Source organism: Pan paniscus, chromosome 7, assembly GCF_029289425.2.
Source record: "Pan paniscus chromosome 7, NHGRI_mPanPan1-v2.0_pri, whole genome shotgun sequence".
Taxonomy (NCBI): Eukaryota; Metazoa; Chordata; class Mammalia; order Primates; family Hominidae; genus Pan; species Pan paniscus.
The window spans coordinates 100,867,642-100,895,484 of record NC_073256.2 but is presented as its reverse complement, the minus strand read 5'-3'; the positions used below and the strand labels follow the sequence as shown (position 1 = coordinate 100,895,484).

The 27,843-nt window shown below is 37.6% G+C and overlaps 1 protein-coding gene across 9 annotated transcripts in view; it reads right to left on the bottom strand.

Annotated features, from left to right (window-relative positions):
- Nucleotides 1–7,336: 7,336 nt before the first annotated feature.
- Nucleotides 7,337–27,843, bottom strand: part of LRRCC1 (leucine rich repeat and coiled-coil centrosomal protein 1) — a 42,455-nt gene continuing 21,948 nt past the window's right edge. For 7 of the 9 annotated variants that reach the window (XM_003831254.5, XM_055116697.2, XM_008956646.4 and 4 more), the window contains 11 exons: nucleotides 26,554–26,702; nucleotides 24,015–24,219; nucleotides 23,336–23,475; nucleotides 21,427–21,628; nucleotides 18,377–18,562; nucleotides 17,445–17,619; nucleotides 15,771–15,934; nucleotides 15,155–15,363; nucleotides 14,923–15,060; nucleotides 11,896–12,031; nucleotides 7,337–8,028 (listed from right to left, as the gene is read on the bottom strand). In XM_003831254.5, the coding sequence (XP_003831302.1) occupies nucleotides 7,906–8,028; nucleotides 11,896–12,031; nucleotides 14,923–15,060; nucleotides 15,155–15,363; nucleotides 15,771–15,934; nucleotides 17,445–17,619; nucleotides 18,377–18,562; nucleotides 21,427–21,628; nucleotides 23,336–23,475; nucleotides 24,015–24,219; nucleotides 26,554–26,702 (1,827 nt within the window). In that variant the 3' untranslated portion in view covers nucleotides 7,337–7,905. The remainder of the gene's footprint in view (nucleotides 8,029–11,895; nucleotides 12,032–14,922; nucleotides 15,061–15,154; nucleotides 15,364–15,770; nucleotides 15,935–17,444; nucleotides 17,620–18,376; nucleotides 18,563–21,426; nucleotides 21,629–23,335; nucleotides 23,476–24,014; nucleotides 24,220–26,553; nucleotides 26,703–27,843) is intronic. The other 2 variants (XM_055116698.2, XM_055116699.2) reach the window with 1 other exon arrangement.

Here is a 27,843-nt window from a genome sequence, read left to right as displayed (position 1 = left end):
GGGCTCTTGGTTCCATATGAATTTTAAAATAGCCTTTTTAAATTCTGTGAAGAATACATTGGTAGTTTAATAGGAATAACATTGAATCTATAAATTGCTTTGGGCAGTATAACTGTTTTGACAATATTGATTCTTCCCATCCATGTACATGGAATGTTTTTCCATTTGTTTGTGTCATCTCTGATTTCTTAGAAGAGTGTTTTGTAATTCTCATTATAGAGATGTTTCACCTCCCTGATTAGCTGTATTCCTAGGCAGTTCATTCTTTTTGTGGCTATTGTGAATGGGATTGCATTCTTAATTTGGCTCTCAGCTTGGATGTTGTTGGTGTATAGCAATGCTACTGATTTTTGTACATTGATTTTGTATCCTGAAACTTTGGTGAAGTATCAGATTAAGAAGCTTTTGGGCAGAGACTATAGGGTTTTCTAGGTAAAGAATCATATCATCTTCAAACAGGGATAGTTTGACTTCCTCCATTCCTATTTGGATGCCCTTTATTTCTTCTCTTGTTTGATTGCTGTGGCTGGCACTTCCAGTACTATGTTGAATAGAAGTGGTGAGAGAGGGTGTCCTTGTTTTGTTCCGATTTTCAAGGGGAATGTTTCCAGGTTTTGCCCATTCAATATGATGTTGGCTGTGGGTTTGTCATGGATGGCTCTCATTATTTTGAAGTATGTTCCTTCAATGTCTCGTTTGTTGAGGGCTTTTACTGATGGGAAGTTGAATTTTATCGAATCTGGGTGCTCCTGTATTGTAGGCAAATATATTTAGGATTGTTAGGTCTTATTGAACTGAACTTTACACCATCATGTATCGTCATTGTCCTTTTTGACTTTGCTGGTTTAAAGTCTGTTTTGTCTGAAATTATGATAACAACACTTGGTTCTTTTCTGTTTTCCATTTGCTTGGTATATTTTTCTCTGTCCTTTTGTGAGCCTATGGGTGTCATTGCATGTAAGATGGGGGTTTTGAAGATAGCATACTGATGGGTCTTTCTTCTTTATCCAAGTTGCCACTCTGTGCCTTTTTTTAAAAAAATTATTACACTTTAAGTTCTAGGGTACATGTGCACAATGTGCAGGTTTGTTACATAGGTATACATGTGCCATGTTAGTTTGCTGCACCTATCAACTCGACACTTACATTAGGTATTTCTCCTAATGCTATCCCTCTCCCAGCCCCCCACTCCCCAACAGGCCCTGGTGTGTGATGTTCCCCAGCCTGTGTCCATGTATTCTCATTGCTCAACTCCCACATATGAGTGAGAACATGTGGTGTTTGGTTTTCTGTCTTTGTGAGTTTGCTGAGAATGATGGTTTCCAGCTTCATCCATGTCCCTGCAAAGGACATGAACTCATCCTTTTTATGGCTGCATAGTATTCCATGGTGTATATGTGCCACATATTCTTAATCCAGTCTATCATTGATGACATTTGGGTCGGTTCCAAGTCTTTGCTATTGTGAATAGTGCCGCAGCAAACATACGTGTGCATGTGTCTTTATCATAGAATGATTTATACTCCTTTGGGTATATAGCCAGTAATAGGATTGCTGGGTCAAATGGTATTTCTAGTTCTAGATCCTTGAGGAATCGCCACACTGTCTTCCACAATGGTTGAACTCATTTACACTCCTACCAACAGTGTAAAAGCCTTCCTATTTCTCCACATCCTCTCCAGCATCTATTGTTTCCTGATTTTTTAATGATCACCATTGTAACTGCTGTAAGATGGTATCTCATTGTGGTTTGATTTGCATTTCTTTAATGACCAGTGAAGATGAGCATTTTTTCATATGTTCGTTGGCTGCATAAATGTCCTCTTTTGAGAAGTGTCTGTTCATATCCTTTGCCCACTTTTTGATGGGGTTGTTTTTTCTTGTAAATTCGTCTAAGTTCTTTGTAGATCCTGGATATGAGCCCTTTGTCATATGGTAGATTGCAAAGATTTTCTCCAATTCTGTAGGCTGCCTGTTCATTCTGATGATAGTTTCTTTTGCTGTGCAGAAGCTCTTTAGTTTAATTAGATCCCATGTGTCAATTTTGGCTTTTGTTGCCATTGCTATTGGTATTTTAGTCATGAAGTCTTTGCCCATGTGTATGTCCTGAATGGTATTGCCTAGGTTTTCTTCTAGGGTTTTATGGTGTTAGGTCTTACATTTAAGTCTTCAATCCACCTTGAGTTAATTTTTGTATATGGTGTAAGGAAGGTATCCAGTTTTAGCTTTCTACATATGGCTAGCCAGTTTTCCCAGCACCATTTATTAAATAGGGAATCCTTTTCCCCATTTCTGGTTTTTGTCAGGTTTGTCAAAGATCAGATAGTTGTAGATGTGTGGTGTTATTTCTGAGGCCTCTGTTCTGTTCCATTGGTCTATATATCTGTTTTGGTACCAGTACCATGCTGTTTTGGTTCCTGTAGCCTTGTAGTATAGTTTGAAGTCAGGTAGCCTGATGCCTCCAGCTTTGTTCTTTTTGCTTAGGATTGTCTCGGCAATGCGGGCTCTTTTTTGGTTCCATATGAACTTTAGCTTTTCCCAATTCTGTGAAGAAAGTCAATGGTAGCTTGATGGCGATAGCATTCAATCTATAAATTACCTTGCGGAGTATGGCCATTTTCACAATATTGATTCTTCCTTTCCATGAGCATGGAATGTTCTTCCATTTGTTTGTGTCCTCTTTTATTTTGTTGAGCAGTGGTTTATAGTTCTCCTTGAAGAGGTCCTTCACATCCCTTGTAAGTTGTATTCCTAGGTATTTTATTCTCTTAGTGGCAATTGTGAGTGGGAATTCACTCATGATTTGGTGCTCTGTTTGTCTATTATTGGTGTATAGGAATGCTTGTGATTTTTGCACATTGACTTTGTATCCTGAGACTTTGCTGAAGTTGCTTATCAGCTTAAGGAGATTTTGGCTGAGATGATGGCGTTTTATAAATATATAATCATGTCATCTGCAAACACAGACTATTTGACTTCCTCTTTTCCTAATTGAATACCCTTTATTTCTTTCTCCTGTCTGATTGCCCTGGCCGGAACTTCCAACACTATGTTGAATAGGAGTGGTGAGAGAGGGCATCCCTGTCTTGTGCCAGTTCGCAAAGGGAATGCTTCTAGTTTTTGCCCATTCAGTATGATATTGGCTGTGGGTTTGTCATAGATAGCTCTTATTATTTTGAGCTATGTCCCATCAATACCTAATTTATTGAGACTTTTTAGCATGAAGGGCTGTTGAATTTTGTCGAAGGCCTTTTCTGCATCTATTGAGATAATCATGTGGTTTTTGTCGTTGGTTCTGTTTATGTGATGGATTACGTTTATTGATTTGCATATGTTGTACCAGTCTTGCATCCCATGGATGAAGCCAACTTGATTGTGGTGGATAAGCTTTCTGATGTGCTGCTGGATTCAGTTTGCCAGTACTTTATTGGGGATTTTCACATTGATGTTCATCAGGGATATTGGCCTAAAATTCTCTTTTTTTGTTGTGTCTCTACCAGGCTTTGATATCAGGATGATTCTAGCCTCATAAAATGTGTTAGGGACAATTCCCTCTTTTAATAGAGATTGAAATTGTTTCAGAAGGAATGGTACCAGCTCTTCTTCGTACCTCTGGTAGAATTTGTCTGTGAATCCATCTGGTCCTGGACTTTTTTTTGGTTGGTAGGCTAGTAATTATTGCCTCACTTTCAGAACTTGTTATTGTCTATTCAGAGATTCAACTTCTTCTTGATTAGGCTTGGGAGGGTGTGTGTGTCCAGGAATTTATCCATTTCTTCTAGATTTTCTAGTTTATTTGCATAGAGGTGTTTATACTATAATCTCTGATGGTAGTTTGTATTTCTGTGGGATCAGTGGTGATATCCCCTTTATTTTTTATTGTGTCTATTTGCTTCTTCTCTCTTTTCTTCTTTGTTAGTCTTGCTAGCAGTCTATCTTGTTGATCTTTTCAAAAAATCAGCTCCTGGATTCATTGATTTTTTGAAGGTTTTTTTGTTTCTCTAACTCCGTCAGTTCTGCTGTGATCTTAGTTATTTCTTGCCTTCTGCTAGCTTTTGAATGTGTTTGCTCTTGCTTCTCTAGTTCTTTTAATTGTGATATTAGGGTGTCGATTTTAGATCTTTCTTGCTTTCTCTTGTGGGCATTTAGTGCTATAAATTTCCCTCTACAAACTGCTTTAAATGTGTCTCAGAGATTCTGCTACGTTGTGTCTTTGTTCTCATTGGTTTCAAAGAACATCTTTACTTCTGCCTTTATTTCGTTATTTACCCAGTAGACATTCAGGAGCAGGTTGTTCAGTTTCCATATAGTTGTGCAGTTTTGAGTGAGTTTATTCATCCTGAGTTCTAATTTGATTGTGTGTCCAAAATTGGTGGGTTCTTGGTCTCATTGACTTCAAGAATGAAGCCGAAGACCCTTACGGTGAGTGTTACAGTTCTTAAAGGTAGTCTGTCCTGAGTTTGTTCCTTCTGACGTTCAGACGTGTTCAGTTTCTTCCTTCTGGTGGGTTCGTGGTCTTGCTGGCTTCAGGAGTGAAGCTGCAGACCTTCGCAGTGAGTGTTACAGCTCTTAAGGTGGCGCCTCTTAAGGTGGCGCATCTGGAGTTGTTCGTTCCTCCTGTCCGGAGTTGTTCATTCCTCCAGGTGGGTTCATGGTCTCGCTGGCCTCAGGAGTGAAGCTGCAGACCTTCACGGTGAGTGTTATAGCTCATAAAGGCAGTGCAGACCCAAAGAGTGAGCAGCAGCAAGATTTATTGCAAACAGTAAAAGAACAAAGCTTCCACAGTGCGGAAGGGGACCCGAGCAGGTTGCCGCTGCTGGCTCGGGCAGCCTGTTTTTATTCCCTTATCTGACCCCACCCACATCCTGATGATTGGCCCATTTTAGAGAGAGCTGATTGGTCCATTTTACAGACAGCTGATTGGTCCATTTTACAGAGAGCTGATTAGTCCTTTTTGACAGGGTGCTGATTGGTGCATTTACAATCCCTGAGCTAGACACAGAGTGCTGATTGGTGTATTTACAATCCTCTAGCTAGACGTAAAAGTTCTCCAAGTCCCCACTAGATTAACTAGACACAGAACACTGATGGGTGCATTTACAAACTTTGAGCTAGAGACAGGGTGCTGATTGGTGCGTTTACAAACCATGAGCTAGACACAGGGTGCTGATTGGTGCATTTACAATCCTTTAGCTATACATAAAGATTCTCCAAGTCCCTACCAGATTAGCTAGATAGAGAGTGCTGACTGGTGCATCCATGAACCCCAAGCTAGACACAGAGTGCTTATTAGTGAATATACAATCCTCTGGCTAAACATAAAAGTTCTCCAAGTCCCCACCTGACTCAGGAGCCCAGCTGGCTTCGCCTCATGGATCCCATGCAGGGGCCATGGGCGGAGCTGCCCGCCAGTCCTGCACCGTGTGCCCGCACTCCTCAGCCCTTGGGTGGTCGATGGGACCAGGGGCCGCGGAGCAGGGGCGGCTGGCGCCTGTTGGGGAGGCTCAGGCCGCGCGGGAGCCCATGGGGGTGAGGGGGTAGGGGAGGGTCAGGCATGGCGGGTTGCAGGTCCCGAGTCCTGCCTTGTGGGGAGGCGGCTGAGGCCCAGCGAGAATTCAAGCGCAGTGCAGGCGGGCCGGCAGTGCTGGGGAGCTGGCGCAACCACCTAGCTGGGGCCCGCTGAGCCCGCACCCACCCAGAATTTGCACTGGGTTACAACAAAGGCACAAGGAATGCTCACAGCCTGCCCAGCTGGTGATATATCGTATTTGACTGTTAGTGGAGAGGAAATCTTATCTTCTTTGCCAGGAGCTCTACCTTGTGTGGAGCTGCCATCAGGCTGAGCTGAGGGTGAGAGATAATCTTGGTTCAGTGCCACAGGTTTTTGCCATTCTTACTGAATTTAAATTTTTCTTGAATAAATGTTTCTTCTTTTGCTGTATACCCTAAGGACAATTCTCAGTGATTTTAAATGGCTGTTTTAAAGTACTTTTCACCAGTTATGGTTGTTTTGATGGGAAACAGATCTGCAGAGGTCCTTATTTAGTTATTCCAGAAGTGGAATCTCCAGTGTTCATTTTTAAGCTGTATTATTTTCTTAGTGGCTGTTCTAGTGATGACAATATGCATTTTAATTTAATGCAGCCATCTTTAATACTAATTTCATCTGGTAAACTTTTCTAAAATATAGCTCTATTTTCTTCCCCCAACTTTATGCCATTTTTGTCATGTTACATATTTTATAAATTCAACAATAGTTATTATTTCTTTGTGTCTTCTAGCTAAAAGAAGAAAAATACATTTAGTCTTTTATGTAAAAATTTATCCACAAATTTTACTTTTTATAATACTAATTTCTTTCAATGGATTTGAGTCACTTTCTGGTATCATTTCTTTGAAGCCTTTAGGTTTTCTTCAGCTTTAAGGCAGGCTGGCTATCAATACACTTTCTTGGTCTTTATTAATCTGAAAATGTCTTTATTTTGCATTTACTTTGAAGAACAGTTTTGCTAGATGTAGAATTCTAGATTGACAGTTCCTTTTCTTTCAGCATGTCAAATATATTGCCACTGCCTTCTGGCCTCCATTGTTTCTGATGAGTCAGCTGTTAACCTGTTGTTCCTCTATATGAGAATATTTTCTTGCTCCTTTCAAGAGCTTCCCTAACAGTTTCACTATAAAACATGTCTAGATGTCATTCTATGTTTACCCCAGGCTTTACTGAAACCTTGTATTTGTAGTTTTTTAAATTTGTTTGTGCTTTAAGAGACAGGGCTATGTTGCCCGGGTTAGTGTTTTAACTCCTGAGCTCAAACAGTTCTCCTGGCTCAGTCTCCCAAAGTGCTGGAATTACAGGCATAAGCCACTGCACCCAGCCATGTAGGGTATTTTAAATCAAATTGAGGGAGTTTTCAGCCATTACTTCTCCAAATATTTACCCCCCTTCTAAGACTCCCATTATACATGTTGTTATGTTTGATGTTGTCTCACAAATTTCAACACAAAGATTATCTATAATGAAATGGGGCCTTCTCTTTATGAAGCACTTAAATTATTTTTGTTCTATTTACTTTTAAAATCTTAGTTCAGTACTGATATCAAGAAAATATATATTTTCTTCCTTTCAGAAATAGAAGAGGGGCATAGTACTTAAGACTTTTGTTCTGCATACATAGCATATGATGTGACAAAAGTGAAACAGTAATACAGTAATGACCTGGTATGGAATGAAATGAATTACTGCTTCCAGTTACATTATCAGAATTTCTTCATATACAGTGATTAGAAGGGAGAATGAAGGTGGAACAGTGGTGTTCCTCTTCAGGAACAGACAATATTTATAAAACCTTAAATGTAATCTTTAATGAAAAGATATATGCATTATAAAAGAAGGGGTCATAATGAGTGATGTGGAGATGGCTACATATACTTTCTTAAGAATGCCACATCTTTTATCATACAGATTTCAAATGCTTTTTGGCTACATAAGCACTTTAAAAGAATTGAGCTACATCAATTAAATAACAAATATAATTAGTTCTTCATCATCACAATAAGATAACAATGATTAAAATGTTTTACCTCATATGGTGAAAATACTAATCTTTTCATTCACAAATTTGTAGGCAAATGTGTAATTACCAAACAACGTATAGTACAGAAACAAGAAAAATATTGTAAGTCTAGTTATGATAGTTTTTTCTAATAGACAAAATTGTCAACAATTTATTATAAAAAACCTATACAATTAATAAATACTTGATCAAAAGTCTTTAAAAATATATTCATAATGAAATGTATAGAAAGAGACATTTCAAAGTCATAGCAGTTACTACTATTACAATATTTAATCATTTTTACAATAGGTCTGCTGGTCCATTTCAATTAAATTCATTCTCAGAACCATCACATATCTTGCTGAATTTCATTTAAAGCAAAAGCAAGTTGCTTAATTTTTGCTTCCATTGTTTTTTTGTTCTTGCATGTTTCTTCCAAAAGTTCACGCATTTCTTTTTCAATTTGATGGACCTAAATCGACATGTAAATTTTACATTTTAATTTCTTAAAGAAAATGTATTTTTAAAATGCATTCTGAAGGAAAAGGTCCACAATTTATTCTTACACATTTTGAAATTTGTGATGTATTTAAAGAAATGTCAGTAAAATGTAACTTGCTCAAATGCTAATAGGAAAAATACAGTATTTATACAGTATACAAAGTACTTTCATGCATTAATATATTATCTACTTAGTTTTCATAAACTTGTGAAAAAGACATGGCTATATATATATATATATATATATATACACACACATATATTTATATGCATTTATTTATTTATTTTTTGAGATGGAGTCTTGCTCTGTCGCCCAGGCTGGAGTGCAGTGGTGTGATCTCAGCTCACTGCAAGCTCCGCCTCCTGGGTTCACGCTATTCTCCTGCCTCAGCCTCCCAAGTAGTTGGGACTACAGGTGCCCGCTACCATGCCCAGCTAACTTTTTTTTTTTTTTTGTATTTTTAGTAGAGATGGGGTTTCACTGTGTTAGCCAGGATGGTCTCGATCTCCTGACCTCATGATCCGCCCACCTCGGCCTCCCAAAGTGCTGGGATTACAGGTGTGAGCCACCACGCCCGGCCAAGATATGGCAATACATTTTAACTTGGCCGGGTGTGGTGGCTCACACCTGTAATCCCAGCACTTTGGGAGGCCGAAGTGGGCAGATCACTTGAGGTCAGGAGTTTGAGACCAGCCTGGCCAACGTGGAGAAACCCTGCCTTTGCTAAAAATACAAAATTAGCCAGGTGTGGTGGTACACAACTGTACCCAGCTACTCAGGAAGCTGAGGGAGGAGTCACTTGAACCCAGGAGGTGGAGGTTGCAGTAAGGCAAGATAGTGCCATTGCACTCCAGCCAGAACAAGAGTGAAACTCCATCTCAAAAAAAAAAAAAAATATATATATATATATATATATACACACACACACATACACACACACACACATACATTTTAACTCTATTTTAGAGCTTAGAAAATCTGTTTATGGTTGTACAGTTTCTATATATCATAGCTAGGACAGAATCCCATGCTTTTGGTTAATCTGTCTACAGTCCTATACTGCTTATCAATGCTGAGTCACAAGTTCAGCTTAAACACCAGTTCCTTATAGATTTTTAAAACTGAAATAACCTCCCTCCCCAAAGAAACCCTACCTTTAATGTAGTGCCTACAGCTTTTCTAAAAACACTGTTGGTGGTTATATATTACCATCTTTTTGAGAGATCATTTTATCATTTATTCCTAACCTACATTCTCCTAGGAGTTGCTGTAGTTGATATTGTTAACTTCTAATTGAAATTGTCTTTCCTACGATATCGTAACACTTCTGATAATGTTACCAATATGACCATTTTTCTGTTTACTTCATGCTTCCTAAACCCTAATATAGATCTCTCAATCTCTTTTCCCTTAGAAAACTAATATTTCTCCCAATTTAAATAATCACCATTATGTGATACCTCATAATCCCCTGCCTGCAAACCTAATTATCATATTTAAGCTCTAGTGCTATTTCTAAAACTCTTTCCTTTGATATTACTTCAAACACTTCCCTTAAGTGTTTAAACCTTAAACTTATTTAGTATTAAGGTTAATACTTAAACATTACTATTAACTTATTTAGTATTACCTGTAACCTTATTTAAGGTTTAAACCTTATTTAGTATTACCTGATGTACCCTTGTTAAACACTTGGTAGGTTTTTTAAATTTTGAGATAGGATATTGTTGTCACCCAGGCTGCAGTGCAGTGGTATGATCACAGCTCACCATAGTCCTGAACTCCTGGGTTCAAGCAATCCTCCCATCTCAGCCTCCTGAGGAGACAGGTCTACAGGCGTGTACCACCATGCCAGACTAATTAACACAATTTTTTGTAGCGACAAGGTCTTGCTATGTTGCCCAGGCTGGTCTTGAACTCCTGGTCTTGAGTGATCCTTCCACCTCAACCTCAACCTCCTAATAAGTGTTGGGATTACAGGTGTAAGCCTCCATGCCCAGCCTAAATTTGGTAGCTTTTTTTTTTTTTGAGACAGAGTTTCACTCTTGTTGCCCAGGCTGGAGTGCAATGGTGTGATCTCGGCTCACCACCAATTCTGCCTCCTGGGTTCAAGCAATTCTCCTGCCTTAGCCTCCCAAGTAGCTGGATTACAGGCATGTGCCACCATGCCCGGCTAATTGTATTTTTAGTAGAGATGAGGTTTCTCCATGTTGGTCAGGCTAGTCTCGAACTCCCAACCTCAGGTGATCCAGCCGCCTCAGCCTCCCAAAGTGCTGGGCTTACAGGCATGAGACACTGCACCCGGCCTGCATTTGGTAGTTTTTAAGTAAAATATTTGGAACATCTGTTCACCTGAAACAAAACACTGAATTTTGGACAAGTTATATTCTTACTCATTGTGATTATTTCCAAAGACCTCACTCCCTCTTTTTCTTTGCACAGAGTCCTGAGGATAATGTCATTTAAACACACAACCTTGATTATAATTTCTTCTCTTTTTTTTTTTTTTTTGAGACAGGGTCTCGCTCTGTAGTCCAGGCTAGAGTGCAACGTGACACAATCTTGGTGCACTGAAACCTCTGCCTCCAGGGCTCAAGTGATCCTGTGACCTCAGCCTCCCAAATAGCTGCGACTACAGGCATGCACCACCACACCCAGCTAATTTTTGTATTTTTAGTGGAGATGGGGTTTCACCTTGTTGGCCAGGCTGGTCTTGAATTCCTTAGCTCAACTGATCCACCAGCCTCGGCCTCTGCTGGGATTACAGGCTTGAGCCACTGCACCCAGCCATATAATTTCTATATGGAGCATTACTTTGCCTTTCTGTTGGTGAACTCTTTTATAGTTGCTGATTTCTGCATCTCTAGTTTTACAGATACCTTAGTTTCTTATTACCACTTCAGAAGCAGGAAAAAATGGAAATTCATATTATCTCACCACAGAGGTCACATAAGAATCACCTGTGGAATTAAAAAAATACCTGAGTCTGACTCCAGACTTAGTGAATGAGTCTCTGAGGGGAAGTTCATGAATATGGTGTTTTTTTTTTTTGAGACAGAATCTTGCTTTGTCACTAGGCTGGAGTGCAGTGGTGCAATCTCGGCTCACTGCAACCTCCACCTCCGGGTTCAAGCCATTCTCCTACCTCAGCCTCCCGAGTAGCTGGAATTACAGGTGCTCACCACCACGCCCAGCTAATTTTTGTATTTTTAGTAGAGAAGGGGTTTCACCATGTTGGCCAGGGTGGTCTCGATCTCCTAACCTCATGATCCACCCACCTTGGCCTCCCAAAGTGCTGGGATTACATGCTTGAGCCACTGCGCCCGGCCTGAATGTGTATTATTAAAAAGCTTCATAGGTGCTTCTGATGTTTCCCTCTGATTTAGCATTACTCTAAACTCATTACTTTATTAATAATATTGAGATAATAAAGTTGATAGTCTTGAACCCTAATACTCTGATAACTTTTTCCAAGGTGGTGATGGATTATGTTTAATACCTTCAGATTCAGATTTAATACCTCACCCTGCCTATGTGTAACCAAAGAGACTCCTATCCAAGATTAGTTAGATATGAAATTTTTATCCAGAGAGCAGAGAAAGTACACACTAGAATCAAATGTACAAGTTTTGCTTAGAAATTAGAATTATGTTCTACAATTAATCTAAGTATTACCAACGTTTTACCCTGGTTTTAGGATAGTTTTGGTAACATTCTTTATATCTATTTGGTCATGAGATCATGTTGCCTTTTCTCTTTATAATTCTCGAAGATCTAATTTATTTAGCTATAATCATGTAATATACTGATTACTGAAGTGAATTTTACTTACAATACCTTTAAATTTGCAGAATCAATACACTTCTGCTTTTCATTGGCCAGCTGTGCTATTTCAGCTTGATGAGCTTCAACAATTGCATCAACTTGTTTTTTAAAGGCATCATCCATACTATGAAGTTTTTCCATTGCATTCCTTAAAAAAACAAGAACACCCACATATATATGTGTATATGTGGTGTGAATGTATAGATTAGGATGTTATTTCTTCTCAGGTGGCTCACATTCATACTAATGGAAACGTAACTCAGTGTTATGAAAATATCAAAGGCTATTATAGGGTAACTAAAGATATAAGTAAGTAGTTCATCATCCAGCAGAATCTATTAGGTTAGGATAATATATCACTAATGTTTTTTACACTTTCATTTTCTGAAAGTTAGAGTACTCTGTTTCCCCATTTATTTTGAGTCTAGGAGTATAGTTTTTTATTTTATTTTTGAGACAGGGTCTGGCTGTGTCACCCAGGCTGGAGTGCAGTGGCATGATCATGGCTCAAGGCAACCTCTGGCTCCCAGGTTCAAGTGATTCTCATGCTTCAGCCTCCCAAGTAACTAAGATTACAGGATGTGCACCACCATGGCCCAGCTAATTTTCTGTATTTTTAGTAGAGACAGGGTTTCACTATGTTGGATAGGCTGGTCTTGAACTCCTGGTCTAAAGTGATCTGCCCGCCTCGGCCTCCCAAAGTACTGGGATTACAGAGGTGAGCCACCATTTGGCTTAAGGGTATAGTTTATAAGCACCTTCACAGATGATGACTACTACCAATCTTTTTCCTCCATGTTTTCAATGTGATAATTTGAGAAGTGCATACTACAGATGGTTTAAGTTTATGAATATGTATTTGTGACTTCCTTATGGTAATGCTTAGTGGACGAAACACATTAAATGGTATTCACAAAATTTTCATACTAAAAGTATCCTGGAGGTAAAACAATTCCTTTATATAAATACAAATAATACTATTTAAAAAGTAACATTCATAAAAAGAGCACATTTTCTGGTTTTAGTACAGCAATCAGTAATAACAGATTAAACATAAGGAGCATGCATCAAAAGCCTTTTTAAAATTGTATGACTTAGCCAAGTGATTAGTGGCAAGTCACAAGCTGAGTTTTTCAACTATAAAACAGGACTGTTCTGCCAACCTTACAGGATTACTGTTGGGTTCAAAATAAGATAGAAGAAATCAACCTATAAATTGTAAAAAGCTATACAAGTAAAACCTGTTATTATTTATAATAATTGGCTTATTTTATTACAATTCCATTAAATTAAAAAGTATACCAGTCTTAGTCATAAAGACAATTCATGTATAAAATCAGGTCTGCATTTTTATATTAACGGTATAATGAATAATGCAATGGAAAAGTCTGAAGATTGTTAGGTTTTATAATTTTTATTAGTTTTTTTTGGCTAATTATAGAATATGACTTTCTTTTAGAATCTCAAAGACTCCTAATTGTAAATTTGTTACTGGCAGGATAAAAAAATTGCAACAGATTCCAAGCCAAAGTTCTTGTATTAGTACTTGGTTGAAAGCAAAGTGGAACAGAATCTATCAACAGAAAACAACTGTGCTATCAACCAAAACTTTCTGCAGCGTAACAACACTTTCCCATTAGACTGAGTCAAAACAAGAAATCAAATTCCAGGTTACATTAGATTTGACATAATTAGAACCTATCTTTAAGTGAGATTTTTGGGCTATCCATAGATAGCCATGTTATCTGTATCACTCTATCTTCACACGAGAATTAATCATTAAGCTGTGCTACTTAATTCTGAAGGTTCCAACTTTATAACATTTTTAACAAGTCTAGTTATATTTTTTAACACAGTAAAAACTTATTTCCTCTTGAGTATTTTATGGAACCCACAGAACAGTGGCAGCCAGGTACACATTTTATTTCCTCTCTTTAAAATCGGCTCTCAGCCGGGCGTGGTGGCTCACCCCTGTAATCCCAGCACTTTGGCAGGCCGAGGCGGGTGGATCACCTGAGGTCAGGAGTTCGAGACCAGACTGGCCAACATGGTGAAACTCAGTCTCTACTAAAAATACAAAAAATTAGCTGGGCGTTGTTGTTCATGCCTGTAATCCCAGCTACTCGGGAGGCTGAGGCAGGAGAATCGCTTGAACCCAGGAGGTGGAAGTTGCAGTGAGCCCAGATCGTGCCATTGCACTCCAGCCTGGGCAATAAGAGCGAAACTCAGTCTCGGAAAAACAAACAAAAAAATTGGCTCTCATCCTCAGCTTGTGCTGGCAACTGCTATCTAAATGTGCTCTAGCCTCCTCAGGAGCTCATTGACCCTGGTAGTCAACTGGCAGTCTCCTCTAAATTCCACTTTCAACAACTAAAATATCACTAGCTGCTTTCATTCAAACACAGTTTAAAATGCTCATCGTAATAAAAACAAAATGTTCATATAGCAATTCTTTTTTTTTTCTTTTTGAGACAAAGTTTCGCTCTTGTTGCCCAGGCTGGAGTGCAACGGTGTGATCTCAGCTCACTGCAACCTCCGCCTCCTGGCTTCAAGTGATTCTCTGGCCTCAGCCTCCTGAGTAGCTGGGATTACAGGCGCTTGCCACCACGCCTGGCTAATTTTTTCTATTTTTAGTAGAGATGGGGTTTCATCGTGTTGGCCAGGCTAGTCTTGAACTCCTAATCTCAGGTGATCCACCCACCTCGGCCTCCCAAAGCGCTGGGATTGCAGGCGTGAGCCACCGTGTGCAGCCTCATATAGCAATTCTTATGTGTCAGGCACTGTTCTAAGAACTAGATAATTCATATAAGCCACATCTATTCATAAATACACACATATATATCAAATGTCAACCTCTTATCTAACATTTAAGGTAGGTGCTACTGCTATCTTCATTTTACAGATGAAATGGAAATAAACTTCTTAGCAAATAACTATGTCTTACATGATTTTTAGCCCTCCTCTCTTTATACGTATTTCACCCATTCCACAGTGTTTACGATTAAGGAGATCTCAAATCCTTTAGAACCTAATGCTTACTTTTGTAGTTCAATACTTTTGTCTCTTTCCGCTTTAAGTTTCTTTTCCTTGTTTTCAAATTTTTCTTTCACTTCTTTTACTTGTGTTTCAAGATGACATAGAAGTTCTCCTTTATCATGCCACTTCCGATTCAGTGTACTAATATGAGAAGTAATTTGAAAAATAAATTGGGTTTATTAAATTATTAAACCACATTTTATTTCTCAGTGGGAAATACTGTACTATATAATACCTGTAAGCTTTTCTGATTTCTTCAAGTTCTACTTCCTTTCCTTTCAACTGTTGTTTTAGTTTTTCTTTTCTTTCATTGTGCCTTTCCAACTTCTCAAGTACCTCATCCAGTTGTGAAGATTTTTCATCAAGTTGTTCTTGAGTGCATTTTTCTATTTCTGTGATCTTTTCTTGTAATCTTTTGATGTGTTCATCTTTTTCTTGTAAACACTTTAAGAAAAAAATTGGCACTTTGTTTTTATTAACTTTAAATGCTTCATATTCTGGTTAATTAGATATGGTTTAATTTATCCTTTAAAATAATATTTTAAACATATAAAATGTTCATTTTCTTGTGACTCCTAACCCTTAATTGACATTGGGTATTTCCAGTTATTCCAAAGGCCATAATAAGATTCTCCATTAAATTCTGAAGTATAAAGTTCATTCCAAATTAATAAATATCGTGTAGAACTTTTTAAGAGCAAAAGGGCAAATGTTATAAAAAGAAATGCATGATATCTACCCCAAATTTTACAACAGTTGGAAAACACTGAAAAACAGCTTTTGGATACTTTGATCCAAAGATTTTCAAACCTGCCATTTGCTCTTTAACCAAAATAAAATGTCAAACTTACATCTTTTAATTTTCTAATAGTTTCAGTTTGGTCGTCTATGATTTTGCACTTTATTCTTAATGCATCACTATCACTTTCATTTGTCTTTCGCAGACATTCATTCTCTCTAGATAAACTCTCAATTTGAGCCTCCAATTTTCCACGATTTTGGGCTAGAGAAGATCCTAAGAAACAAAAATCATCAATTACACACTTTGAAACACCTTGGGGGTTTGTATCTTATTAAACTCTAACAAACTGTAATATAATAATAATAAAAAAACTAAATAAAGAAACATAGCTTATAATAGTACAATATGAAGAGGAAAGGGGAAGCAAACAAAAAGGCCTCTTAAACACTTGTGGTTATTTCAAAACCTGAAACCACAAATAAAGTTGAGAACAAGTAACTCAGATATGTAATATTAATTCATGTTATGACATTCAAACAAACAAGAGCATATTAAAAATTCCTACAGAGAATGAACAAATAAGCAATGCTCCATTAAGACCAAATATCTTGGCTGGGTGCAGCTGCTCACTCCTGTAATCCTAGCACTTTAGGAAGCTGAGGTGGGCAGATCACTTGAGGTCAGGAGTTTGAAACCAGCCTGGCCAACATGGTGAAACCCTGTCTCTACTAAAAATACAAAAAAATTAGCCGGGCATAGTGGCTCATGCCTGTAATCCCAGCTATTGGGGAGGATGAGGCAGGAGAATTGCTTGAACCCGGGAGGTGGAGTTGTAGTGAGCCGAGATCACACCACTGCACTTCAGCCTGGGCAACAGAGTGAGACTTGTCTCAAAAGAAAAAGACCAAATATCTAGCTATTCATAATTTTAAAGGTATCTGTGAATGCAAACAAAACAAAACAAAACAAAAGAAACCAGTATATATCTCTTGCTTTACAATGATTGGAAAGGGAATGAAACTGAGGATTTACTAAAAAATAGTTTTCATTTATATAATATTTTAATTTGTGCATGCACAATAAATGTTGCATATATCAGAAAAGAAAATTAAATGTGTATACTGTACAAATAACTTAAAATCACTGTATAAGAATTATTTTTGGCCGGGTACGGTGGGTCACGCCTGTAATCCCAGCACTTTGGGAGGCCAAGGTGGGTGGATCACCTGAGGTCAGGAGTTTGAGACCAGCCTGGCCAACATGGTTAAACCCCGTCTATACTAAAACTACAAAAATTAGCCAGGTGTGGCGGCACATGGCTGTAATCCCAGCTACTCGGGAGGCTGAGGCAGGAGAATCACTTGAACCCAGAAGGCAGAGGTTGCAGTAAGCCGAGACTGCGCTACTGCACTCCAGCCTGGGCAACGAGAGCAAAACTCTGTCTCAAAAAAAAAAAAAAAAAAAAAAAGAATTATTTTTAACAATATATTCAGATGTTGATTTGTAAAAGCACCCATGGTTCAGAATAGTAGTCAAATTATCATGGAAACAAAATTTAAAAAATCAGAGCCATAACTTCTTCATTGGTGTAATAAACTATTTCTCATTTCCTAAGAGGTCTTCATTCCCCTGTAGCTGGCAAATACCTACTTATCCTTCCAGATAAAGGGTCACCTTTTTTCTTGGCATCTTTAGGCAGAGTTGAGTCTTTTTCTCTCCAATATCCAGATTTGCTCGTTTATAAGAATAAGCTATTTTCCCTTTGAAAATCTGAGAATTTTACCTTGTTGTGCCAGCTCATGTCCCCATACTTTTCTTTCTGTCCTTAAACCAAATATTAGTGATTCCTTGGCTGCTAGCTCAGAAATAAGCTGGACTTTTTCGTGCTTGAGAAGTTCTATTTGAATACTCTTCTGCTTGTCATCTTCAATTAAAATTTCAAGGGTGTTGATTTGATTCTGTATATTCCCCGAAAAAATAAATAAGAATTATTATATTAAGTGCTTTATTTGCTATTTTTTCCATCTTATAATGAGAAAAAATGTTATTTAAGCAAATACAAGTAAATATTACCAAATTTTACATCAGAAGTTTTAGTTTTACTAAAGACAAATGTAGGTCATGAAATAAACAGTCGAATTTAAGATACCACTCCTTTAAACAATCTGAATTTTATTCTAAAATTGTTAAAGAGAAACTATACCTGTAATACTCAAAATTTTTCACAAGCATTTATATCAATACTGTTAAAGGTCATTTTCCAGAAACAAATTTTGGGTAAAATAGCATTAATGTTTAAAACTGAGACAACAGCAATAAAGACATTAATTTAATGATTATTACATCTAAGTATATCTAAAACCACCAGCATCACCACCACAAAATTAATACCAGCAATCCAAGTGGTGCTTCCCAAACTTTAACCATTTGAGTATCACTTCCACAATTTTTGCTGTATCACTATACTACTGGCACCTATTTAATTGAACATGTTTCTTAAAACTAATTTACTTATTTTACCTAATCGCTATCTCATGAGCAATACAATTTGTGAAATCATGAGCTTAATTTCTTTAGTTATTCTATTTTTCTTATATGCAATATATAATTAGTATCATTTAAAAGTTCCTTTCGTGTACTTCCTAAATTTATCACAACCCACTTGAGAAAATAATGTAAAAAAATTTTAAAACATATAATGTTGCAAAGTCTTACCTGTAAATTTGCTGCTGTTTCTTGTTTCAATTTAGAAACTTCTGCCAGTTTTGTTTTTTGTTCCTTTACCATACAGGTCAGATCTTTAATTAAAGAGGAAGACTCATTTTCTTTTCGTTGAGCCCAAATAAGAGCATGTTTGCTCTTTGCTAACTCAGTTGCAACATTTTCAAAACCATCTTTAACCTATATTCCAAAATTGTATTATAAATAGCAGTTCTCCAAATAATTAGAAAATATTTGCTTCTGGAAATAGTATCACAGTTTTAGGAAAAGAATAAGATTTAAAGATAATCTGTTTCAATCTAGTAATTTCCAGATGATGAAACAGAGATCCAGGATGATGATTATATATTTGCCTAAAGTGACCCAGGGAATTAGTGACAAATCTAAAGCCAGAAATCATTTATTTGGGCTGGGCGCGGTGGCTGATGCCTGTAATCTCAGCACTTTGGGAGGCCAAGGAGGGCAGATCACTTGAGGTCAGAAGTTTGAGACCAGCCTGGCCAAAATGGTAAAACCCTATCTCTACTAAAAATACAAAAATTAGCCGGGTGTGGTGGTGCACGCCTGTAAAATCCCAGCTACTTGGGAGGCTGAGGCAGGAGAATCACTTGAACCCGGGAGGAGGAGGCTGCAGTGAGCCGAGATAGCGCCACTGCACTCCAGCCTGGGTGGCCAGATATTGCTCTAGCACTGAAATGCATCAGTGAATACCACAGAATAAAATCTTTGCTTTTGTAAAGCTTAAATTCTAGGTGGCAGGCACTGACAATATAACAACAAGCATAATAAATTACACATCATGTTAGATGATACTATATGCTTGGGTAAAAGGTTAGAAGGATGTGAAGTGTGTGAAGTGTTGGGAGATGTGGGTTCAATTTTAACTGGCATAATCACTGAGAATGCAACAATGGAGCAATGACTGGAAGGAGGTAGGGAATGGAGCCATGCAAATGTGTGGGAAAGGAGTGTTCTAGGCAGGAATGTGCCTGATACATTGGAGGAATAGGAAGAAGGCTGTTGTCACTGGAGTGGTGTAAATGAAGGGGAAGGTAGTAGGAGATGAACTCAGAGGGCTAGATTGTGAAGTGTTTTGACCACTACTCTGAATAAAATGAAGGGACAATGGAGGTCTTTGAGGAGAGGAGTCATATTACCAAACATGTATTTTAAAAGAACATTCTAGCTGCTGTGTTTGGCATAAACAGAGGGGGGTAGGGGAAGGATAGAGGCAGGAAGATTAACTTGAAAGCTCTTCATATAATACAAGATAATGTGACATACCAGAGTGGCTGTGTTAGAGGTGGTAAGAAATGGCCACATGTATATTTTTTAAATAAGGGTGACAGAATCTCTTGAGGTACTGAATGTGTAGTGTCACAGAAAGAGTAATCAACAATGACTTTGTTTTTGGCTTAAGCACCTAGAAGGGTGGAGTTGTCTTTAACTGGGACAGGAGAAATGTCAAAGTAGAAGGTTTGGGGGTAAAATTAGCAGTGAAGTAGAATATGTTAAATAGGTGGTTAGACATAGAAGTTTAAAATTCTTGCAAAACGTCCAGGCTGGAGATATAATGATGCTAGAGGAGTTTACCAAGAGAATGAGTGTGTATAGAAAAGAAAAGGAATTTAAGGGCTGAAAACTTGGGCACTGCAATAATGAAACTGTGGACAAAAGAGAAACAAAGAGACTGAAAAGAAGTGATGTAATAGAAAGCCAAGAAAACCAAGAAATGCAGTGTGCTGGAAACCAAGCAAAGAAAGAGTATGGAAGAGGAGAAAGCTATCAACCCTGTCTAATCCTGCACCTAGGTCAAATCAGATGAGGACAAATTTGACTCACAACTTTCATAGTGTGGATATTGCTGGTGGCTTTGATAGCACAATGCTAGTAGAGCAATAGAGATAAAAGCCAGATGAGAGCAGGTTGGAGAAGAGAGAAGTAGAGAAATCAAAGACAGCAAATGCATAATTTTGAGATGTTCTGTTGTAAATGGAAGCAGAGAAACAACATAGTAGTCAAAGGAAGAAATGGAATCAAGAGAGTTTTCTTAAGAGAAATCACAGCATGTTTGTATGCTGAAGGGAATGATCCAATATAGTGGAAAAACTGCAGATGTAAGAGAGTAAGAAAGAAGACTTACTGAAGCCATATCTTTAAGCAGGCAAGAGGAAATGGGATCTACTATACGTTTGGTGGGACTGGTCAGAGGAGCACAATTATTCCTCTATAGCAGGGGTTACCAAACTTTTTCTAGAAAGTACCAGACAGTAAACTGTTAGGCTATACAGGCCAGGCCATATGAACTCTGTTGAAAGTACTCAACTACGGCTGGGCACAGTGGCTCACGCCTGTAATCCCAGGACTTTGGGAGGCCGAGGCAGGCGGATCATCTGAGATCAGGAGTTCGAGACCAGCCTGACCAATATGATGAAATCCTGTCTCTACTAAAAATACAAAAATTAGGTGGGCGTGGTGGCCTGTGACTGTAGTCCCAGCTACTTGGGAGGCTGAGACAGCAGAACTGCTTGAATCTGGGAGGCAGAAATTGGAGTGAGCCAAGATCATGCCACTGCACCATTCCAGCCTGGGCAACAGAGCGAGACTCTATCTGAAACAAAAAAAAAAAAGAAAGTACTCAACTGTGCTTTTGTAATGGAAAATCAGCCATAGATAATATGTAAAAAATGAGCATGGCTCTGTTCCAGTAAAGCTTTACTTTAAAGAGAAATAGGCAGTGGGCCATATTTGGCCTGGGGGCTTTAGTTTTGCCAATTCCTGCTCTACAGTAATAGGAGGGAATTCAGGTTCTCAGATTCCTATTCCACTGCTCTATAACATTTATAATCTTACTTAGTTTTTGCAAGAGCAATAAATGGTAGCTATTATTTATTTGAGGAAACTAAGGCCTCTAAGAATTTATATATTTTACTTAAGATTATGAAGCCAACATTTAATACAGCTATGTTTCTAAAACAAGTCCTCTCATCAAACCATATCTTACTGATTCTGTTTTCAATAAAGAGCTGGGTGCCAATTCTTACATCTTGAAATCTTCTGGCTTCAACAGTTAAAGCAATACGGAATTCATTTTCTAAATCCATATACTGCTGGCTTAACACGTCAATTTTCTCTTGGTATTCTTTTATCATTTGCTCATGCTTTTTCTCTTCTTCGGCTATTTCTTTAGCTAAGGCATCCTGGAAGTCAGCATCAGTAAAAAACTCCCTTGTTTCAAGTTCCTTCCTGGAGTGAAAAACATATAAAGATAAAAGGATGATACTCACCTGAAAAGAAACATTTTAAAGGTCTTTACATAGTTCTTAATATTCTATATTCAGTATTGTTAATTCAGTATCAGCCTCTCACTTTCAAACACAGTAATTGGGCATAGATGGGTACAAATAATATGAGTTTTATTTGATTGTGTATTTAATAGTGATGGAGATAAGGGAAGTATGTCAAATCTTAACTTCATGAGATAGTTCAGAATCATTCTATGGCTTCAGAAATTCTTCAGATGCATTTGCATAAGATGCTTCACTGTATCTACTACTTTGGCCGAGTCTTTGACTTGCAATAAATACAGTCTGATTAGCACTGGTGGTTTGTTAATAGAAAAAGTCAGTTAAAGTGTAAAATTATTTACTAATCTTTTGATATTGGGCCAGTTAGTTCATTCTTTACGGTTCTCCACTACTTTTCTTGCATTACTCAAACTCATAATGTGAAACCCATTATTTCCAGTTTTTGGTTTCTTTAAACTGGAATGAAACTAAGTAAAGGAAACTAAGTACAAAATTCCTGTAAAGGAAACAAAGTATAAAATTCTAGATTTTTGTGATTATTTTCCCCCAATCTTTTATAATTGTCTCATCTATACAAGATAACAATTTTCCCCAGAGCACCAAAATTTATGTAGACACAAAACAAAACAGGTTTCGGAATAAATACAATTAACATATGATAATCATACAATTTCACTAGTAGGATAGTAAATAGATAACTGAAATAGATAAACTGAAAATGTTGAAATTATTACAGATTCTGTAGAGCAAGAGTTGAGAAACTACAGCCCATCAGCCAAATGTGACCTACTGCCTTTTTCTTTGTAAATAAACTTTTATTGGAACACAGCCATGCCGTTCATTTATGTATTATCTATGGCTACTTTTGTGCTACAAAGGCAAAGTTAGGTATGGCCTGCAGAGCCTGAAATATTTTCTATGTGACCCTTTACAGAAAAAGTCCCTCCTTCAGAGGAATAAAGAATACTGATTAATTTACTAATTAATTAACTTGGGGGTCAATTAAAAATTTTCTCTCTATATAAAGACCAACTTTTGGCTGGGTTTGAAGAAATGAACAATAAGCTATATTGTTATAAACCTATACCTCAAATGCTGATAACAAAGGCACCTATTCATTTTTTAGCTACTAGTTCTTGCTATAGGGCTGATTCTAATGTATACATACATGAACACGGCATTTTCCACTAACTAATTCTGTCAGACTTCACCAATGCTCAATCACTATCTTTAAATACTGGTGGTGGGGGCCAGGCGCGGTGGCTCACGCCTGTAATCTCAGCACTTTGGGAGGCCGAGTGGGGCGGATCATGAGGTCAGGAGATCGAGACCATCCTGGTTAACATGGTGAAACCCCGTCTCTACTAAAAATACAAAAAAAAAAAAAAAATTAGCCAGCATGGTGGCGGGTGCCTGTAGTCCCAGCTACTCGGGAGGCTGAGGCAGGAGAATGGCGTGAACCCGGGAGGCAGAGCTTGCAGTGAGCCGAGATTGCGCCATTGCACTCCAGCCTGGACGACAGAGCAAGACTCCGTCTCAAAAAAAAAAAAAAAAAAAAAAAAAAAAAATACTGGTAGTGGGGAACCAGTAGCTTTCTTTTTCTATTTTTAAATGCCAATACATTCCTGATACATTTTTCATTTACCTGTGTTCCTGTTCTTTCAATGCAAGAAGTTGATGAAGTTGTTGCACTTGTTCCCTTTCTCGATGAAGGGAAGTTCTAAGTAAGTATATTTCTCTATCGGCAGCTGAAGCTTTGAGTTCCACCTCTTGGATCAGTCTTATCTGAGTAAAATACCCACAATTACATTATTTAGATAATAGTCTCCCCTGCTATTTTAATGTCAGTTTCCATAAGTACCTTTTAAATGACAGTGTCCGGTGACTAAGTTGATTTTCAAACTTTAATAAATTAATGATGTTACAGTCACACAAAGTGCAGCCTTGGAAGGAACAAATACACTAGCATTAACTATTGCTTATTTGCATCACAGATTTTAATGATAATTTCCATTCAGAAAGCATGAAAATGAAATTCCTTCAATCACCTGAAAGCCTTTTAAAAAGCCAGCTCTCTCAGAATAAAAGCCTAACTACCTGCAACATTTCCATCAACTTTTCTTTTTAATTGCTTTGTGTTAAGAGCTAGTAGTCTTAATTTAGACATAATTCAACAGGCTATGTGACCGTTAAATTAACAGCAATTGAATTTTTGCATATGGCCTTACATCTTTTAGGTTTTCTAGGTAGTATAATTTGTTTCACGATAGAAGCTATGAATTTGTGTTAATCTGTGCTACTCATATATTAAAATAGAGAAATACCTGTGCTGCCTGCTGCTGCCTTTTTTGTCTCTCCATTTTTTCTAATGTTTTTTCGAGGGTTCTTAAGTGTTTAAGGTGATCCTCTTGTTGATCTTTTGCTTTCATTAGTTCAACAGTCAATTTTTTAATTTCATTTTGAAGTTTGTGAACCATAACTTCGAGTTGTCCTTTGGAATTTCTCTCTCTAAAAATAATTTCCTTTAGCCTAAAGCAGAAGTTATATGTGGTGTTAAGTATATTACACATATAAAAATGATAAAATTGTTGACTTCAATGAGAGTACTCTCTGAACTGGTCTTCCTTTGTTCATGCTCTCAACTCCTGTTTGATATGCTATATGAAAGCGTGCTAGACTGTATATGGGTAGGGGCAGGGAAAGCCACAGAGAAACAGAAATGGAACAATCATCTAAGCAACAGTTAAGGGCCTAAAGAAAGGTAACAGTTTTGGGATACAGAGGAGATAGTTCAACATCTTTTAAGATGATATCAATATCAATTGATGAATAAAGGTATCAATAAAGATGGTAATATCAACTGGTTGTGGGATAGGAGAAAGAGAAAGGAAGCAAAAAACAAAGATTCCTAGATTTCTATAGTTTTGGTGACTGACTGGATGCTGGATGGGGCACCATTTATTAGGGCAAGAAATATAAAATAAGGAAGAAGAATGAATCCACCTGAGGCCATGGTGATCTTAAGAAACTTATGAAGAATACAGGCAAGGCATTTTTAGTAGATAATTAGATGAACAGATCTGGTCATCAAGGAGGTTTGGATAATAAAGATACCATAGTAGGTAAGATTCATTTTTTGAAATTGTATATACTCACAGCATGGCACCCACATGCCAGACCCTGCATTAGGGATACAGAGTCCCTACCAAGGCACATAAGGGAACAGGAAGATTGGTAAGGATCTAATCTCAAACAAACATGTGGTGGGGGGGGGGGGGGGTGGCACAGATAAAAGAAGAATCAGCAAAGATTGATTTTTCATGAGAAAAATGAATACATAACTTGGGAAACACGGGCAAAACAATAGGTTAAGTAAGAAGAAAGATAAAGTGAGCCCAAAGTCTTCCAGTTTAAATGGACTTTGGCTAGCAGCCCTAGACACAGCATCCTCTAATATCCCACTAAATACCTAGAATACAGAATAAAGTAAAAATTCATACACATATAACTGAAAACAAAGGATAACAGAATGCCAAAATTTGGGAATAATTTCAATTACAAGGCAAATGGAACTAAATTGAAATTAAAAACAACTCCTACAACACTCAGGCTTTGCCTCATGAAACTGCTCCATTCTGAAAAAAGGAAGACATATCTTTTCTCTTCTACTATCTGTCCATGACTCAGTCACAAGATCTCTATAAATCTGTCACTACATAATGTTGGTTACTCATGCACTTACTGAAAGCAGGAGTGCTGTTTTTCTGAGGTAGTCAGAGCACTCTTAATTGAAACATCCTGTTCCCTCATCCATACCCAGTAGCTTCTTGTGTCAATTCAGACAGACATTTGTAAAACACAAATAAGGCAGGAAGTTGGTGGGTAGTGGTAGAAGGGCTAGTGATAACATAATGCATCACAGCTTTATAATTATAGAGGTTCTCATAGCACGCATGTTGCGTATTAGAATTGTCCTTATACTCCACAGGTACAACCTATCAGAGAAACATGCAGTGGGGTAGAAAACACCACATCAGTATCACAAAAGTGCCTAAAAGAAATCGGGAACTGGGCTGTGAACTGTGTACATCAACTTATCCAAATCAGATTTTAGAAGGGGAATTATCCACTGCACAATCAGACAAGAAATGGAACCAAGAGCAACTTTCCAAAGTGTGTTAGCAAATGTCAAGTCTAAAAACCTAGTGCTCATTCAAGGGTAAGAAACCATAAGAAACTCTAAACATGTTATAATCATTTGAGGAAAAGCATGACGTTAGAAATAATTACAGGAAACAGAAGAAAAAAAGTTATTGTAATTTAAAAAACTGGTATTTTCACACAATGAAATGACAGACCTGTATTAAAGAATGCAATACAACAAAACAAAACAAAACAAAAAACCCAGATAAAATGGGAGACATAATGGTGAGGATAGAATAAAAACATCAGAATTAAGAAACTGGGCTATATGATACAAAAGCCCATTGCAGAAGATAAGTATGTGATGAGATCAAATATGACCCATGAAGCTTAAAGAAAAAGGCTGCCAATGCCTGACCTTTACAGAATCCGGCACTTTATCATAAAGTTTGTTAATCACTGCTCTAGTCTCTTGCTGTTCTTTACTTATAATATTTATCTGACACCTTCCTGCTTGAGGGCTCAAATACATGTACCTGAATTTCTTGTTGATATAACAAGCTAATAAAGTGCTAAATTATCTAATAAAATTAGTTCAAATCAAACTAAAACCACATACATTGTTGTTGATTGAACCACACTGAAACTAAGGTATTCCAGTTCTAAAGTCAGTATTGTTTATGCTATGAGGTATCTTCAGGTTTATTAATTTCTTTTTACCTATCTGTGGTAAGTAGAGCCAGACTATGAATATCCTCTTTTTCATTTGCATGTTTATGCAGCTCATCAATATAATCCATGAGTTTATTTTCGGCTTGCTCAGCTCTCCATCTCTTCTCTCTCTCTTGGTCTAGCTGTTCAACAAGGGACTGAAAGAAAACAACAAAGTTATGTGAACTTAGAAAAGTTACCTAACTTCTCACAGCCTCAATTTTCCCATTTATAACAGGGAATAATAGTACCTACTTCAAAGAGCTACAGTGAAACTTTTTATTTTATTTTTTTGAATCTCACTCTGCCACCCAGGCTGGAGTGGAGTGGCATGATCTCAGCTCACTGCAAACTCCACCTCCTGGATTCCAGCAATTATTCTGCCTCAGCTTTCCGAGTAGATGGGACTACAGGCGTGTGCCACCAAGCTTGGCTGTTTTTTTGTATTTTTAGTAGAGATGGGGTTTCACCACGTTGGCCAGGCTGGTCTCGAACTCCTGACCTCAAGTGATCCACCCACCTCGGCCTCCCAAAGTGTTGGGATTACAGGTGTGAGCCACTGCGCCGGGCCAAAAATTATGTTACTGGTAGCAAAGCATGTAGGTAAGTGCAGAACAGTGCCTGCTACATAATAACCAATCAATAAATGTTAGCTGCTATTATTATGCCATAGTAGATAAGATTCCTTTTTTGAAATAGTATATACTCATAGCATGGCACCCACATGCCAGACTCTGTATTAAGGAAACAGAGTCCTTACCAAGGCACGCAAGGGAATATAAAGATTGGTAAGGATCTAATCTCGAACAAACTTGGGGCGGGGGTTGAATCAGAAAAGATTGATTTTTCATGAGAAAAATGAATATGTAACTTGGGAAACACAGGCACAATAGGTTAAGTAAGAAGAAAGATGAAGTGTGTCCAAAGTCATAATGATAATTATTATTTTTCAATATTAAAGCCTCTATAGTTGAGAATAAGGGGAGGAAACCAGTAGCCTAAAATGTACCAATTCTATTATTAAAAGAACAATACACAAGTAATATAAGGGGAAGTTAATGAAAAATATAAAATAATGAAACCACAAGTACTGAAGTTTCTCAACATGAGAAATGTTAAGCAAATTTTAAAGAATTAAAACATTTTTGAACACCTCTTAATCTGGGATCCAGTGGTCCAAAATTGAGTTTCAGGAAAGTCCATGAAAACCTTGAAATATATACATTTTTTTGAGTGTAAAAATAGGCTTCTTTGAGAAGACCTGTAAATTTTTTTAGATACTGAAAAGGGTCTGACACC